At 33.6% G+C, this 20,184-nt stretch overlaps 1 protein-coding gene across 1 annotated transcript in view; it reads left to right on the top strand.

Annotated features, from left to right (window-relative positions):
• The window catches only part of LOC140148695 (uncharacterized), a 389,432-nt gene that overhangs the window by 310,023 nt on the left and 59,225 nt on the right, over positions 1 to 20,184 (top strand). The window contains exon 6 of the mRNA XM_072170737.1: positions 16,410 to 16,547. Within this exon, the coding sequence (XP_072026838.1) occupies positions 16,410 to 16,547 (138 nt within the window). The remainder of the gene's footprint in view (positions 1 to 16,409; positions 16,548 to 20,184) is intronic.

The following is a 20,184-nucleotide window of genomic DNA, read 5'->3' as shown; positions in this document are numbered from 1 at the left end:
TGGCGAAAAAGAAATCTACGCCACTGAAGACCATTTACATTTCACTGGCACTTGTACAATTAGTGTCTTATTTTTTACAATACATAAAATGTTTTCACCTATCACCATGGTAATTAATCCTGTTTCATCACTGCTTCTATGAGGAATGAGATTTTGTTTGTCCTCTAGAATGCAGAGAGCACAATACAGATAAATCTGCTGCATCTGAACATTTCAGATTTACCTGCAGATGATAGCATTGTACTCTTTGCATTCTGCAGGACAAATTTCAGTTGACCAGGTGACTTCTTGTGAAACCACCCTATAAGATACCTTCTAAAACTGTAGTAAGGACTTCACATTGGCTCCTACTTGGTTTGAGTTGATCAAAATATCAAACTTAAATAGAAGTACACTTGAAATCATATTTCAAAATAATTAAATCAATGCAATGTTTGTAATCAGTCACAGAAATAAAGAGCATTTCCTTTAGCGTAGTTTGTTTTTAAAGTTTATGCCATACTTACAATGAAAATTCAAGGCATATTATGAACGAACTATACATACATAATGTACCGGCAAGAAAAATATTTTGCAAGCTCCGGAATTAATAAAGCCTTGCAAAAACAACACATAACAACATTCTATAGCTTATTTTGCACCGATAAGAAAACAACCTCAGGATATATACGGCCAAAGTACACAGCTTGGTCAAAGCCAGGCTACAATACTGATGCAATTATATCATGCATAAATAGTATGTGTATTTCACCATGCTATGGTTTGGCTGTAAGGAATATTTAACAAACATGTGCTCCGACTATAGTGGCAAATGATGAGAATAATTATGCTCATATTCATTTAGTCAAATTAACACTATTATTCGCAAATAGATTCATCAGGATTGTCCATTGAAAATTATTTGAATTGTTCTAAAACAAATCCAGTAAAATAGGTGATGTTGACATACCTCTCAATGACGTTTCGTGCTGTGTCACAGCACTTTCTCAAATTGAATGACCAGCTTTGACCTTAGACGTCTGTTGCTTCCTGTTGGTAGCTGACGTAGGTGGCGCTTTGTTCACCCTAAAGATAAGCGGGACGTCAAAACGACAGCTGATTGTGTTTATGAAATCCCTTGCTTAGGTTGCCCAAAATCTTACATCGGTGAAACTTCAAGACTCTTTGGTATGAGAATGAAAGAGCACAAATCTGAATCAGACGCAGCTTGGAAAAACCCTACACCAGGGCACAAAGAAAACATCGGTTGAAAGCGCCCTAGAAAATCCGCTCTCACGGTCCATGTCGCTGAAGACAATCACGTGATCGGTTGGGACGAAGCCAAGATAAAAGACATTGAAACCAACAGAAAAAGAAGGCATATAAAGGAATCAATTTGGATACGAAAGAGGGGGCAGGCTAACACTCTCAACAGGGATTGTCGAAACTACTTCCTTCCGCACATCTATGATCAGCTACTAACAGCGCCACCTCGTCAGCTACCAACAGGAAGCAACAGGCGTCTAAGGTCAAAGCTGGTCATTCAATTTGAGAAAGTGCTGTGACACAGCACGAAACGTCATTGAGAGGTATGTCAACATCACCTATTTTACTGGATTTGTTTTAGAACAATTCAAATAATTAACACTATTATTTTTAAATATGAAATTGAAATTCAAGAAAGGAGATCAAGAAAGAAGAAAATTCATCTCCAGTTAGTGCACATCCACTGGGTAATAGTGACAATATAATCATGTTTGAGAATCTTCCTAAAGCAGCCGCCCATGCAATTATGAATGATTGCCTTTATTCTAGGCCTTGAATGTTTGACCTCTTTGATTAAAACAATATACTGGATATCGTTCAGTAGAAGTAAATATTTGTTTGAATATTTATTGGTCTATAGAAAGTTAGAGTCAAACTATTTTCAATTATACAATTATTGTAAGTAAATTATACTATAATTGATTAAAATCAACACCATTAAAAATACATCTGCTAGTGTAAATTTGCTATCTCCTGAAGATAGCAACCATATTATGATTGCCTTCTGGGTGCATATAACTTTATATTTGCTATCTACTGAAGATAGCACCTTAATATAATTCTTCTTTTTCAGATATATCTCTTTCTCTATTACGTTCTAGTACATAATTTATATTTATTTACTATCTACTGAAGATAGCAACCATATAAATTGCAATCTAGTGTATAACCTATATTTGCTATCTACTGAAGATAGTAATTATATATGGGTGCTTGTAATGCAATTGCTTTTATATAAGTATCATTTGTATTTTTCTATAATTATTTTCTTCAGCTTATATTTTATATTTGCTATCTACTGAAGACAGTAAACATACATTCTAGGTTATATTTCATATTTGCTATCTACTCAAGACAGCAGCCACAATATAGTTACAGGGTATAATTTGTATTTGCTATCTACCGAAGATATTAACCATTATGATTATCTTCTATGGTATTATTTTATATTTTCTAGGGTATAATTTGTATATGCTATCTACTAAAGATACATGATATCTTCTATGATATAATTTTATATCTGCTGTGAGTCTCAACTGAAGATAGTGACCAAATATGACGTCCTGTGAAATTACTTTTGTAGTTGAATCTCAAAATGAATTGATTTCAACAGATTATGTTATCATAAATCATATAAATTGACCCCAAATTCCTGCAATATCTCCTAGCTATACCATTTAATGACATGAAATAATGTAATCTCACCCTAAAAGTTCACCACATTATCAGGTACTTACCCGATGTTTTTGATATAATAACAACTTACACAAGCCTAGTAGAAGTATGATATTGTTACGAGTCGTACTTCGACTCAAGGCCAAAATCACCTTTTACCCGAACTCACACGAATGCACAACACAAATACACTGTTTGATTAAGCTAACATAATCTAAGTCTTTAATTGAAAACAAAGTATGCTTGGTACATTATAACAACAATTACAATAAAATCACTCAATCAGTTTTATACTATAGGTACTTAACCAGCGGTCTTCTTGTTGGTGATTCTAGAGTTCTTGCAAAGTTCTGGACGACTGATGTAATATCCTTATTCACTTGTCCTGCGAAAATCAGCGATGTCCATTGTACACTTGCACTTATAAATCCTTGCATATAAAAAGTCCTCATACGAAAATGATGATGCTTTCTCCAATCTCCTTTACGCTGCTATCTCCACAAATATATCTCCTTGAGCTGCTTTCTCCACATATATATCTCCTTGCGCTGCTTTCTCCAAAAATGGTGTTTCTTTCACCAATCACTATTTCTCCAGGGAACAGGTTTCTTTAACACAGCTCCACTGTTTTGTGACAGATGCGTGGCCTTCACAAACCCAGCAAACTCCAGCAATTTGACAGAAGAACTTTTAATCCTTTGATGAGGAAGAGCACTTTTGTGTGCTCGCTGTCTTCTTCGTTGCTGTATTAAAATTAGCTCAATTATTGGCTATATAAACTGGTTAAAATGTACTTCTTTTTTGAAGCACGAAGACCATCACACACATGTGGAGTTTTCAATCTCCCATGGCATTCTGTAAAGTCCCAACAAAAACCTCCAGCTTTTTATATCAGTACTCATGCAAAAAACCCATCATCTATTAATAAACCATTACTTCAATCACATTTTCACAACATTGCTGCAATCTTGGGATTTCCCAAGATTAATTATACACATTCACATTACATCACTTCCTGGGGGGTTTTCCTGATGGTGCAATAATGAACTGGGGCTTTCCAAGTTCCAAACATAGCTCTGACTTTGTTTACAATAATTTGGGGGAACTCCAAAATACAAGGGGGTTTCCCATCTCATGAAATACTTTCAGCTTGTAAACAAAGTTAAATAATTAAATTAAATCAAATTACTCAGGGCACATCACAATATATATACTTCAAGTTTGTTGCTTTAACTGTGTTGCTAGCAGGCATCACTACATTGAAATCCTTTTAGGTGCCATACTCTCTAACCCTCTCCTAATTGAATGTTGAGTTGGCAAATAGTACAAGAAACAAAATGCATTTTATGATCATATTTGGAGTCTTGAAAAAATATGTTCAGATGAAAACAAAATACTTTGCATTAGTCTATTATTGTTATACAAAGGTACAAGATAACTAATTTTACTGTAGTAAAATTGTCAGCTAAATGGAGTATTATCAGCAGCACGTAAGGAAACTTCCCTGTAGTGTTTAGTACTTTTTTGACACATGCGTGTCCCATTCTGAACTAGTCGAATCTTGTCCCCCTGAGCGCATCAGTTCAAACATGTTTATGGTTTATCTAGCCATATTTCAGACATGTATAACATACTTAGCCTGTCTTCTGTAGTAGCTCCTAGTGTCTCTGGATACCACTTAAGTGTTAGAGAATAATATTACTATTGTGGGCCTTTGTGGCCAAGTTTGATCCATCTTGCTTCAAGCTACTGTCAATTGTTATGATTTGATAGCACTTGTTATTTTATTATTTTCTTTACAATCTCCTTTGTACCATATAGGTATGTTTGGATTTCATTTTTGGATTTAAGTGCTTTTCCATTACAATGGCTGTGTTTATGTTGGTACATTTATTTTGTGCAATTGATAAGTTACAAAATTTTAAGTCCAAGTATTTAATAATCAAACTACTGAGTATTTTAGTTAATCTTCTCTTTTTCTGAACAATCAGGAAAATTCTTTGAAGAATTAATGCACTAAATTTCTATGATACATTGTAAAATTCTATATCTTTTGTTATCATTTTATAAATTTATTAAGCTTGCTTGTATTTTTTCCTTTATTGTTACAGCATCAATATTTTCAAGTTTTTAATCCAAACAAAAGAAGTACCTGCCTGGCAGTTTTATTTTTGTGTAACAATACTTATGCCGAAGAAGAGTAGTCTAGATGCCCAGCATTTGGAACTAGTATAATTGAAGCAGATCAAAGCTAATAGAAATAACAACTTAAATAGTACCCGTACATACAAGTACTCTGAAAGTACAGCACATATATGGAGTAGGAGTATTCCCTTGAGCAAATTGTACAGTGATAAAGGAAGGAGAAAATAGACCAAGAAAGTGAAATAAAAACCCACTTCCTTGAGAATGCATTCTGTCCTTTATTGATTTCCTTAGTTTTGAAATAGATGCCACTATTAAAGCTAAGAAGTAGTTGCTTAAAAGTCCCTATCAATTGTGCCGGTCATATTCACATGAAAAACCGACTATCAGTTTCGGAGCCCTTGAGATTTTCAATTGGGGTGTTTTGTCACAATTTCATTCCTGGATAGAAAAATTGTTTCAAATAAGTATATACACATGCATATTTTTGTCCAAATAGCTATTATTTGGGATGAATTTACCACAAATTATGTGAAATTGTGGCCAAAATAATGATTTCAAAGTTGACACTGATTGACCTGTGTGTGTGTTGATAGTCTGCAAGTTTTTGTAGTTTATTCTGATTGGTTTTCCTTTGTCCCAGTCAACCCCCATATAAATACCTTTTAGTGTGACTATAAAGCTTCAGCATCGTTTTTCACAATTCATGCATATAACATGAGTTATCATTTGATATGGGGAAGGGGAACAAGTTTGATGAAGGAAGAAAACTGTACTCACCCCTTTTTGTAATTCTGCACCATTGTCATGCAGAATGTATGTTGAATTGTACAGGAATTCTATTTTGCATTCTTTGGATCACTTAGGTGTTCATGCCTGTCTGAACAGGACCTCTACCGCATCGCTATAATACAATATCAATAACCTAGAGTAATATATTCCAACCACTTTTTTTTGATGAGTAGATGATATTGATTCAGTTAAATGCATCTCTCAACAAGAAATCTAAGGAAGGTTATATACGTCTTTGAGTTCTGCCCCGGTTACATATATTAAATCTTACAGTCTTGCATCTTGGCTGACATTTTATGCAATGCATGTTTGTTTTCAATTTTAGAGGATTTGACGTGACAAAAGTGGCAAGAAGTGCTGCTTCTTAGAACATCAAGCGGATATGGAATGCATGCTTAACACAACTGAAGTAGGTGATACTAACCTTTGAACTACAGCATTTGCTCTCTACTGATTTTAACAGTAAACATCTAGCAACAATATGTCACAAGCATTTGCCATCTGAGGCTCCAGCAAATCTCAATGCTAGGTATTTTCGTATTAGTTCTTGTAGACCATATCGAATAAACTCAAGCGGAACGGTATAACAATTGAAATGGCAGCCACGTTGGTTCTAAGTTTTTAGTGACAGAGGGACAGGTGTCTAGTTTGATTCCAATCATGGTCGGTGCCCCCCCAATATGATGACCCATGCTACGCCACTGGGCCAGTCCAATGGGCCCAAAGGAAACCAAAAGGATTCCCCAAAGACATACTGCCCTGTGCCCAAACCTATTTTTTGGTGTTCATATTATACAATTGTTATTTACCGAAGATGACTAGATGTCTTAACATGTTCAAGCTACATTAGTCTGAACATTAACATTGACTATCTACTGAAGATAGCAATCAATTCATGCACCAAACATTTGCTATCTTTTGCAAATAGCATTAACCCTTCACATCATAAATGTTGTTATACTGAAAAAAACATCTTTGCTATAATCTGATGACAGAAAATAGTGTTCCACTTTCTTGATCAATATCGTTCTTCCCAAAAAATAGTGCACGATCAATAACTTTTAACTCTAATGAAGATCTGTTAATGGGAATTGGAGGCTACTGACCTCAGTGATAAGTCGTGCACTTTGCTAACCCTTTACTACCACCTGTATTGCACATTTTCATGCACCATTTGCTCTGAAACCAACAGGTGAATATTTCCATTAATTACAGGTGCTTCTATATGATTCCAATCTTCTTTATACGTGCATTCCAACATCTAAAATCCAACGATCTGATAGCAGCACAGCAACCTCACCAATTAGAGAGATGTTGAGCAAGCCCAGGGCCACAATTATGCAAATACTATCCCTTGTAGGATTGCTATGCACTAGCACTACTTACAGTTCTTGTTGAATTGGCTAGATGTGCTTTAGGCTCAAGGTAGTGTCACATGACATAGCATTATCACGTATAGGTGACTCAACCTATAAGAGGATCACTTACACTGCCAAAAATAGTACCTTGTTGTGTACAATACAAACTATAGCCAATTCTACAAATGTGTACCATAATTAAAAGATCTCACTCATTGAACAAATATATGTGTGTACCATTGGATTTTGTTTCTTAATGCAAACTTCAATCATAGCAGTGTAAATTTGAAATTGCAAATTCCTTTAAAAACTGTCTTTAGTTTGAGGTGAACACCAGGATGCGCATTATAGTGGTTAAGAAGTAAGTGAATAGAAAACCCATTGACATTATTACATTCTGTCGGCTTACAGGGTCATGATGGATGGTTAGGATTGCCAATTGAAAGCTTTGTATAATAATTCAGTTTGGCGTCTATTTCACCTGCATGAAGTTGCAAGAAAGAATTTAATTTGTCATCGAATCAAAAAAGAAATCGCTGCGAGGAGTTATCTGAAAGAGGAAAAGAAATAATAAAATGTTGGCAAGATTGATTCAGATGGAAGATTAAGGATAAGGTTTTGAGTTATGAGAAATATCAATCATTATGTCATTGTAAGATCACGATTGATTGGAATAAGTATTGGCAATGATGCCTGTACCAAGATTGCCTTTTCTACCTTACAGAATACGTGCCTTTTATGCCTTACAAAAGGGTCTGTAAACCTTTTCTGCGCGTAAGTCTACTACAGGTGATTTTGAAATATTCATTCAATTTTAAAAATGACATTGGGAGTTGTATCACGCAGCGGAGCTAGCATGAGTGCCAAGAATTACGTCACCGAATAGGCCAGCAGGTTAATCGATTATAAAGGGCGACTGTTAGTGACTGCGGGAATTTACCCATGCATGTCAAAATGCAAATCAAATACCCCGCTCTTTTAATTGTGCGCAGGCAAGTGTACAATGATTCCTGTACGAGTTGCTTTGGGCCACATTTTTGAAATTGCATGAATTTCCAAACAGCGGTTCCTATGCTCACGATGATTAAACTTTTGATATCAAATTTGGTATCAACCTTCGAAGGAAAGTGTATAGAAAATTATTATATAAATTATTTTGCCATAACCTTATCAGACTCTGATTAAATGAGGATGGAACTAGCGGCGACTTTTTAATTTGGCTATGTTTATATGTATTCAAATGCTTATAAACCTGTGTCTGATATTGGTTTATCAGCTCCAAATTGCAAAAAATCTTGCCACTTGCCAACTTGGATAAAACAAAACTGTACTAGACTTATAAGCAGAATATTAAAGTTGAAGATGGATAAAACAAAACTGTACTAGACTTGTAAGCAGAATATTAAAGTTGAAGATGGATCCTCGGGGCATTGTGTACATGCATATCTATTTTGTAAAGCTTCAAGTAGAAACCCTTAAGTCGCCTTGCCATAATAATTTTGCTTCTGATGAATTCACTGTAATAACAAAAGAGCGCAATTATTTGGATTGAAAACATCATCGGTCACTACCGAGTTGTGCGTCTCCAGTGACCGATAAGGCTTAATAACCTTCATATGGTGATAGCATGTGCAAGGCAGATTTCATCAATTTTTTGTTATTAGAAAAGTAATAGAAAAAAGACACATCTCAGGAACCACTGAACCATTACTAGGTATGATTGACGTCATTTTAAATGGCAATTTGTTTGGAATGTTTGGAGAACTTTTAAACAAAATCTGTAATTTGCCATCAAAAATACTGTGTATAGAATAAAGGGTTAATCAGATTCACCTGTACTTGTCAAGTGTTATTGACTTAGCTCTAAATAGAGGAAAATAACTTCAAATACACAGAGTGTAGTTTAAAATAAACTTTACAGGTTAACTCTTCAAACATATTATCTGTGCTATCTACTGAAGATAGCAGTATAGAATACATATTATCTGTACTTTCTACTGAAGATAGCAGTATAGAATACATATTATATGTACTTTCTACTGAAGATAGCAGTATAGAATACATATTATCTGTGCTTTCTACTGAAGATAGCAGTATAGAATACATATTATCTGTGCTTTCTACTGAAGATAGCAGTATAGAATATATATTATCTGTGCTTTCTACTGAAGATAGCAGGATAGAATACATATTATCTGTGCTTTCTACTGAAGATAGCAGTATAGAATACATATTATCTGTACTTTCTACTGAAGATAGCAGTATAGAATACATATTATCTGTGCTATCTACTGAAGATAGCAGTATAGAATACATATTATCTGTACTTTCTACTGAAGATAGCAGTATAGAATAAATATTATCTGTGCTTTCTACTGAAGATAGCAGTATAGAATACATATTATCTGTGCTTTCTTCTGAAGATAACAGTATAGAATACATATTATCTGTGCTTTCTACTGAAGATAACAGTATAGGATACATATTATCTGTGCTTTCTACTGAAGATAACAGTATAGAATACATATTATCTGTGCTTTCTTCTGAAGACAGCAGTATAGAATACATATTATCTGTACTTTCTGAAGATAGCAGTATAGAATACATATTATCTATGCTTTCTACTGAAGATAGCATTGTAAGATAAATACTTCCTTAGAGGAGTTTGTTTGTAAATCAAAACAGTGCATCTAGTCAACTTTATTTCTGTAAAACCGTCCAAGAAGTGTTATCACGTTGCATTATGAATATTTAAAGTACTTTATCATTCTCAAATTGTATCAACTGTAAAAGGCTAACACTATAATCTCATCACAAAATCATCAGAAAGTTGAAAAGATTTTGAACTCAATTTTCAGGTGTCAATGTGTACTAGTTTTGGTGTCATCTCTTTAAAAAAGACAAAAACTGAGTATGAAAGGATATGTATTTGCATGTAGGCCTATATTGTACATAATACCTAATCACTTGGCACATGCAAGCACAAGGTGTAGAAAGGCTTATAGATAATATTTGTATTTCATTGACTCAAAATCCTTCTTGAAATTTCTATTTAAACTTGGATTTATCCTCTAAAAAATGTGCATCATGCATGCAGGAGAAACTGTGATCTCTCAATCAATATTATGTGGTCCTGTATCAGCATTGTTATAAGTTTGTTATTCAAGTTAATTCCTTTGTTTTATAAGTAATCTAACTACCATTGTATGCAGTAGTAGGTTTTGCCATCATGAACATTTTTCAAAATGTTATTATTATTTTAGAATTGTTGTTAGGTAATTAAAAAAAACCTGAACCAATACTCGGCATGATTGTACACATTTGAATACATTGTCACTGCAAATTATTGTAATTGGACAAATTTAAAATTCTTGTACATTTTGCACTATTTGTAAATTTTATAGCTGTTGCTATGGGTTTTAGGCATGATTGGGGCTAAATAATCCTATCATGGAATGCAATAGTGAGAAACTGGATCCCTTTTGCAATCAATTTGAATACCAAGGGAATTCCTACATAACAGGGATGAATTTATTGTTTGACTTTACAAATATAAAACAATGAGTAAAAAAGTAGATATAAAAGCAATAAACTTGTTGCCTCATCTTTATTCTTGGAGGAAGAATAATATGAAATGGCACCAGAATGCTCTGGGTCTATTTAAATTGAGAATATTATATGAATCAAAAATGAATATTTCATAAATGACTGAAGGGGGTTGCTAACCGTTTTCTTAAGGTATGCAGTTGGTGGGTTTATATAGAAAACATTTCACAAATATCACTGAATTAAATTGCTTCAATGTAAAAAGGTGACAATTTTTTATTTCCATGAAAGTATAGAAAATACATTTCTGGAAAAAAACACCCCAGATATGCAGTGAAAGTGCAAAGGGTGGCCATTTGTTTTAATTAGAGGAACAGAAGTAATTGACTGCTGATGTGGCTCATTGTTTGCCCTCTAAGAGGATGGCTATTTCAACAACTCTTCCTACCCCTTTGTACAGGAGGCAACCGTTGTTAATCAGTAATGAATCCACACTTTTACAGTAGAGGATAGCGCGAACGCAAGGTAACTCATTACTTGTGAGCGTGTATAATTTGTCATGCCTGGAATATATATACTCACCATAATGTTGAATTCAGTATTTTGGCGGTAGTGACTAAACATTGCTATTAATTCTGAAGTTTTATTGCTGATATTAACAGAGAGAAGTTGCCAATCTTATCCTTAGGTTGAGTGGCAAAAGTGACTAACTGACATTCCTCATGAAATAACTATATAATCTTTAGCTTGTTTTTTGTTTTTGAAAGGGATTCAGTCATGTTTCCCCATTGTTCACTACCGTTTAACAACTTGCATCTGCGTGGTTTACTTCCCTTGGGTAGCTAAAACTTTATAAAGCTGCCCTCTCAAAGTAAACCACGCAGATGATGCGGTATTAAACTGATTAACAACTGTGAAACATGATTGAATCCCTAATAATGGCATGTGGAGTAAAACAATTAACAACAGCAAATTGAGACAGTTGCAAAATGAAGTAGGACCAATTTTTATACAGAATTTGGAAGATTTAGAGATAAAATCTATTAAAGTCTGCATAAAACAAGATGGGACTGATTACTTTTATTTCAGGCAGCACAGATTTAACTTAATCTGTCCTGTGGCTTAGTTATATATTCATGGGCGTAGATCCGGGGGTTGGGGGGTAAATCCCCAATATTTTGCCAATTGGGATGGTCCATACAATCCCCCCCCCCCAATGTTGACACCTGTGTGTGGGTTTCTGTCCAAATTAACCTCATATTTGGCCATTTTAGCTCCCAAAGTGCTAATTTTTTTGCGCTTCACACAAATTTATTCCACGTTTGCACCATATTTCACCAGTTTAGCTTAAATATGGTAAAATTTTATGCCCGCTTCACACACATTTGTACCACAAACTTATTCTGTCCACAAAAGGTGATGGATTCACTTTACTTCAAGAAATTTTTTCCAACCCCATCCCCCCAATGTCAAAAAGATATTTACACCGCTGATATAAGCATTTTCATTTTTTTCCATCACTGGTGTAAATTATATCAGCTACTTGCAGGGTAATGCAATGTCACATTGATTAGCAACCACTAATTTATAATATTTGCAATATTGTATCTGGCATTATTTCTTTCCACCTTTATATTTTATAACTAAAAAATCATGCTAAAATGAAGTGTGCTTTTTAAAAATGCATCAATAAATAAAGATTTTTTGATGTTTCAGTTATCTCTATGTGTATAATGACTTGCATTGTTAATGGTAAATGTGCGTTTGAACAATATGTAGGTCACTTGGTGTATATATGAGAAGAGGAAGTGGGTTAATTTTTTAGCACTTTGATTATGATACTCATTTACTCTCAAATTATTAATTTCAGAACTTTTCTTTTAATCAAAATTGTGATTATTTTTATGATAACTTTAAATTCCTTCTATATACAAAAGTAATTTTTGATGCATGATTAATATTGCATGGTAAAATTAAATGCATGGTTAGTGTGAAAGTGCAGAAATGTCTAATTTGCCATTTACTTTGAAAATCTGCGAAAGCAGTGATGTAAGTAGTTATAATTGCCTGCACGGTTGTCATGCACTAAAGCAGCAATGAATAGAATGCAAGTGGCGGATGTAAACAAATGATATGGGTCTGTGTCTGGCTCTAAGCTACTTAGTCGGATATTATGCACACAGATTAAAGATGTGATTATATTAGTTTTACAAAATGGCTCTTGTAGGTAATAATATATGATCTTATAATCTGAAATATTTTAATTTTTTTAAACCTGATTTTATGCTATATTTGTAATGTTTACACATGAACCAACTTACATCTAAATGGAATCAGCTAAATTTGATGTGTTTGTAGGTCAACAGAGCAATTTCGACATAAAGTCATATTGCAACATTAATTGCCCTATCATATAACTCCACCAAATTTGCCAATGTAATTGGATTCTTTCACCTTCCCTTGTTATTTTGAATTAAACAAGGTTGTCAAATCCCATCAGGATTGTTGCTATGATATTTAAGAACAACTATAAAATACATATCACCTGTGGTATCTACTGAAGATAGCATTACAAAACACATATCATCTGTGCTATCTACTGAAGATAGCAGTATAGAATACATATTATCTGTACTTTCTACTGAAGATAGCAGTATAAAATACATATTATCTGTGCTTTCTACTGAAGATAGCAGTAAAGAATACATATTAGCTGTGCTATCTACCGAAGATAGCAGTAATAGCAGTATAGAATACATATTATCTGTACTTTCTACTGAAAATAGCAGTATAGAATACATAATACTATCTACTGAAGATAGCAGTATAAAATACATATTATCTATGCTATCTACTGAAGATAGCAGTATAAAATACATAATCATCTGTGCTATATCTATTGAAGATAGCAGTATAAAATACATAATCATCTGTGCTATATCTACAGAAGATAGCATTACAAAATACATATCATCTGTGCTATCTACTGAAGATAGCATTATAAAATACATAATCATCTGTGCTATATCTACTGAAGATAGTATATGAAATAAATATCATTATGCTATCTACTAAAGAGAGTATACACCATTTTGCTTTAAGCAAGATAAGTGGTTTGTAACATAATTTGATTTTAGGTATGGTCAAAGGCAGTGTTGTATTTAAATTCTGAAGAATATTTTTTTCTCAGGATCCATAGGTCAATTTTAGTAGGGTATGTAGTAAGTTTGATAAGCACACATAATCCTGTAGCAAATGACTCATTGTATAGCTTGATCATATCACAAATAGCCATCTCACTCATATGCCACACAGATCAAAGTGATACAGCATGGTCCATATTGAGGGAATGCAGTTCAAACACAGGGTGTGTGCTCCACAATATGCATCTTGATTGTGTTGTTGAAATTACAGATAAATGTATCCAAATCTGACATTTAATTAAATGATTTTTTTTAATAGGTGTAACTTGAGTTTTAAAGATTTTCTTAATATGAAATGCCTGCGAGGCAGTTTACACAACTCAGTTGAGATTTATCCAGGCAGCCAGCATGTCTACATGCTTTGACATATCAGATGCCAGTCTTCACTGAGCATCATTTGTGTAGATGTATTCTGCAAATCTGGGGAAACCGCACATGTACATGAATCTTAAAGCCATATTGTAACATTTGTTGAGGAGGATGCCCTCATTATTTTTCAAAATTTTGAAGAAAATGCAGGAACCATCGTTTAATTATTACAATGGAAATATTAGTTATACTCATATGTGATGTTCATAACACAGTATGTACATGGCGTGCAGGATGGTTATACATACATCAAAGGACCGTACTGTAGCATGATCGACAGAGTGACATATATTGGCTACATCAGTGCTGGTAGTAAATTCCAATTTCTTTGCTTTACCTCAGTTGTTCGGCTCAAAATTAAAAGGGGACATATCTGACAGTAAAACTTAACATTTTATGGAAAAGAAATACTGATCGGTTTTGATGGAAAGTAAGAATATGGCTTTAAATTCAAATGTCTCCTGTAGAAAGCATTTGTGTAAATATTGACTATGTATCTCTTGGTCAAGTAATTGGATTTTAAATCAAGTTGAATAAAATGTCATTACAAAAGGCCTCATATCCAGAGGGATTATGAGTAATCCCACTCCCATAGGAACTATCCAATTCCATTTGACAAGATGATTTGATTCATTATTAAATGTAGATTTATTTGCTCATCATAAATGCTACGGGCAATTTTAATACAATCCTCCATCAAAGGCTGACTTGAATGGCTATATTTTAAAGATGTTTTTGTTTGAACATTTTACATCAGGCTTATTAAGAAAGATGTGTTGCTTTTGTGGCTTTTATAGGGAATGACTTTCATTGGGAAACTTTGTTTTGAAAGTGAGTAAAAGGTTTTTTCCTGAAAGATCATTACAAGATCAGTGTTTCTTCAACTGAAAGCACTTACAGAATATCATCTTTAATATCAACAACAATTTGGTTCTTGCATGTTTATTCATCTGATATTCATAATGTTTTCACATGGCACACTTTATTCTAAGCTATTCTACCAAGTATTATGCCAACATTCCCCAGTAAATCAGATAAAATAAATGTAACTAATACTACACCAAATACCATTAGTGTAATATGCATTGATGGATGTCCAAAGTACACTTCTACATTTAATTCTGGTTTATATATAATTCTACTTTGCTTACAATCATGCAAGATCATATGTGATGTGTCATGTCAAAAGGAGACACTTTTGGGCAGGGTATCAATTTTAAGGTTTTTATATATCTTCAATATAGAGATATTTTTCTCCACAACAGCGTTTTCCCCAATGAAATTGGACATTCATAAGCGAAGATATTGAGTTTGTAAGTTATGGTATTATAAAATTGGAAATTGAGATATTGGCCTATAAAAATATTATTGACAATGTTGAGAGTAGGAATTACCTTGAAAAATGTCTACAAAAATACAAGATGCCAGTTATAATCCGATCTGAAACTATCAGACAATATTTCTAACATTGATAACATCACAAATTCGCAACAAACCTAAATTGTGAAAAAATCACTGCTGGGCATATTTTTGGCTATTTCTCCATTTACGATCCTGCCCAAAAGTGTCTCCTTTTGACATGACACGTCACATATGAAAATTGTACAGGAAAGCTAAACTAACCAATGTTTGTCTGGATCAAATTTCACAATTTCACAATTTCATTTTAAATTCCAGCATTTTTAAATTTTATGGTCATATGAATCCCAAAGATAATATACAAGTACAAACATACCTGTGTGACAGTTCACTGTTGTCAGTGGGAATGAATATTTAGAATGAAATATTTGGTGATTTTTTTAAAACTCTTAACATATATTGTGCAAATCATACACTTATTTTCTGATAATAATATTTTGATTTTGATTTAATCTGATACAATGGATCATTATTGTTGCTATAGAAACATGACATAATTGACATTAGTAATTTACATTATGATTTTATTAGATGGTGGATTATGAGGGATAAGTTGCTATATTGAATTATGATGATGGTTTTAGGGATGATAATGATGATGATGATAACTTTGTGACACTTTTAGTCCAACACCTAATTTTGTTTCCTCTTTACTATTTCATCACATGTCACACATCATTCTCTTATAATGATCTATAGTCTATTGACTCCCAAAGGGCAGTGGAAAAACAACGAAGTAGAAAGAAACTGACACACAGTTGGCGCCCATGTGACCAGACTTGTCATGGGAACAGCACAGTCTGTCATTAATGTGTTACTTTTCTGCAATTTCCAAAATAATTACCCCCATTCTTTTAATTTTGTCTTCTTTCTACAGATAAACAAGTGAACTGTGTAGATAATTCTTTTCCTTGTCCAAAGGATGGCAAGTGCATCTCCCGGGACTATATGTGTGATGGAAATGTAAATTGTTCTGATGGTTCTGATGAAGATGAACGCTTCTGTCACAATCCAGGTATGTTATTTGTCTTCTGTGTTTTATAGCCAAAAAAGCCTCTATGAATGTTACCTTTTCTATTTAGATTTAGCTAAAATATTATTTGAAGGGTATATACCACTTCCCACTCTTCCTCCTGCATGGACTATCATGAGTTGAGATAGTTTGAAGTATTTTTATTAATTATACAGGGAAAGAAGAACCACACATTGCATGAAATTACAATGAAAACAAAACATGCAGATAAGCTAGAGAAAAACTTCGGATATACCTGCCTGTGCAGGGAGTTGAACCCAAACATTCAAATAATGAGTGCTACACTCTAACTATACTGAGCTACACAGGCTGTCCCTGATCTCAAGTCTGGTACTTTTGGATGAGTGGTCAAGGTAAACTTTACAAACAACACACCAGTGTCCAAGATCATTTTAATGATTCTGACCTGTCGTCCTTATAATACACATCATACACTTTAACATATTTGATTAATATTTTTTCTCCATTATGAAATATGTCAATAATAAATGGTGACATACATTTCATTAGAATGTCCACAAGGGAAATGAAATAATTGTCACAATCTAGTTGACATGTGCAGTGATTCTAGTGTTCATAATTAAATAACCAAATTACTTCTCCCCATTACCTGTCAGATTGTATGTGTGAACCTCATTTTCTTTATCAAATCAATCACTTTCAAAGAAATTTACACACAAAATATGCTTTTCAATTAATTATGACTGAGTTCATTTAGCATCTCCTTTTTACACAGATAGTGAGAGAAGGTGACAGGGTTACATAACTTGATAACCAGAATTTTATAATTTGAAAATATAGCATATGCCTTCAATATCCCTGATTGCTTAAATTAAATTACCATTTCTTAAGATCATTTTTAATTTGTGTGTTGACATCATAAAATCAGTAAAAGTGTTTCCACTACAGCAAATTTCCCTTTGATTTATAGTTCTAGTGCATTGTGCTCCAGTGCATGCAATAGCTCATTTCCAATCGCATGAATTCAGTGACTGATTGAAGATCTTATAGTGATGTGAATGTTTGATAACCCATCATATACAGCTCTGATTGCTCACAATATACCAACAACACTATAATCAACACCCGAGAAATTTTAACAAGCCATCATTGTCACAGACTACAAATCTCAATTGGCTATCACACAACTGACGAAGTGATAAATAAATCAGTGAATACTGAATACAGACTCATAAACACGACAGGGTTTGAAATGAAGAAGTATGCAAAATCATGAAAACATAATACTGTGAAAATTGATTTTGAGAGTCAAGATTGTCTCGTTGAAAAACCTAATTGAGTGTCAAGTCTATTTGTCATCCTGTATCTATCTCTCCAGGTGATATCTAAAACCTCCTTTTCAAATATTTAATCAAAGAAAACAAGACGTTTCTCTTACAAGAGCACATCCATCATCATGTCAATGGCAGCTAGACCACATATCTCAGTGGAAGAGATCCGGTGCTTATTCAAACCTGTAATAATAGATTTGCATGACACCAAAGCCTGCAATTTAGTTTACAACATGCTTGGGTGTTGTGTCAATGAGTTCACAGACATGATCAAGTGCATAAATTAAGAACATTTTGTACTGACTATCCAAACATTTTGGTACATGGTTACACCTTTTCAATACAGCATAATACGTTTGTGTGTATACTCAAAAGTTTTCTTTTCAGTGAATTTGCTCTTATCATTGAATCTTCTATAAGTGACTCATTTATGGAATCACAAAATTGTGGAAAATTATTGAGTTTTTCTCCTCTTTGCACAGATATGGACAGAAGGTGAGAGGATCATCAATTATAAACAAAATTTACAACTTTAAAATATATGCCCTAAAATATCCATGACTAATGCTTAAATCAAATTTACTTGTTCCTGTGATGATTTAAATATTTATCTTGAACTCATAGAATCAGAATAAATGATGATTCCACTACAACTAACTCCCATTTGATTATAGTCAGTGCGGTCATAGCCTATAGAAAATAAGGAGGTGCAATGTACTTGAGTGCATGCAATAGTTCATTTCCCAATCACATGGATCCAGTGACTGATTGAAGATCTTATAGTGATGTGAATGTTTGATAACCCATCTTATACAGATCTGATTGCTCACAATATACCAAAAACACTATAATTAACACCCAGGAAATTTTAACAAGCCATCATTGTCACAGACTAGAAATCTCAATTGGCTATCACACAACTGACAAAGTGATGAATAAATCAGTGAATACTGAATACAGACTCATAAACACGACAGGGTTTGAAATGAAGAAGTATGCAAAATCATGAAAACATAATACTGTGAAATTGATTTTCAGAGTCAAGATTGTCTCCTTGAAAAATCTAATTGAGTGTCAAGTCTATTTGTCATCCTGTGTCTATCTCTCCAGGTGATATTTAAAGCCTCCTTTTCAAATATTTAATCAAAGAAAACAAGAGGTTTCTCTTACAAGAGTACATCCATCATCATGTCAATGGCAGCTAGACCACATATCTCAGTGGAAGAGATATGGTGCTTATTCAAACCTGTAATAATAGATTTGCATGACACCAAAGCCTGCAATTTAGTTTACAACATGCTTGGGTGTTGTGTCAATGAGTTCACAGACATGATCCCAGTGCATATAAGAACATTTTGTACTGACTATCCAAACATTTTGGTACATGGTTACACCTTTTCAATACAGCATAATATGTTTGTGTGTATACTCAAAGGTTTTCTTTTCAGTGAATTTGCACTTATCATTGAATCTTCTACAAGTGACTCATTTATGGAATCCCAACATTGAGGAAAGTTATTGAGTTATTCTCCTCTTTGCACAGATCATTGATAGAGGGTGACAGGATCATTAATTATAACCAAAATTTACAACTTTGAAATATATGCCTTAAAATATCCATGATTAATGCTTAAATCAAATTACTTTCTTCTTGTGATGATTCAAATATTTATCTTGAACTCATAGAATCAGAATAAAATGATGTTTCCACTACAACTGATTCCCATTTGATTATAGTCAGTGCGGTCATAGCCTATAGAAAATAAGGAGGTGCAATGTACTTGAGTGCATGCAATAGTTCATTTCCAATCGCATGGATCCAGTGACTGATTGAAGATCTTATAGCGATGTGAATGTTTGATAACCCATCATATACAGCTCTGATTGCTCACAATATACCAAAAACACTATAATTAACACCCAGGAAATTTGAACGAGCCATCATTGTCATAGACTACAAATCTCAATTGGCTATCACACAACTGACGAAGTGATGAATAAATCAGTGGATACTGAATACAGACTCATAAACATTACAGGTTTTGAAATGAAGAAGCATACAAAATCATGAAAACATAATGCCATGAAAATTGATTTTGAGAGTCAAGATTGTCTCCTTGAAAAACCTAATTGAGTGTCAAGTCTATTTGTCATCCTGTATCTATCTCTCCAGGTGATATTTAAAGCCTCCTTTTCAAATATTGAATCAAAGAAAACAAGACGTTTCTCTTACAAGAGTACATCCATCATTATGTCAATGGCAGCTAGACCACATATCTCAGTGGAAAAGATCTGGTGCTTATTCAAACCTGTAATAATAGATTTGC

The sequence above is a fragment of the Amphiura filiformis genome, chromosome 3, assembly GCF_039555335.1.
Source record: "Amphiura filiformis chromosome 3, Afil_fr2py, whole genome shotgun sequence".
Taxonomy (NCBI): domain Eukaryota; kingdom Metazoa; phylum Echinodermata; class Ophiuroidea; order Amphilepidida; family Amphiuridae; genus Amphiura; species Amphiura filiformis.
This window is presented reverse-complemented; position numbering and strand designations above follow the sequence as displayed.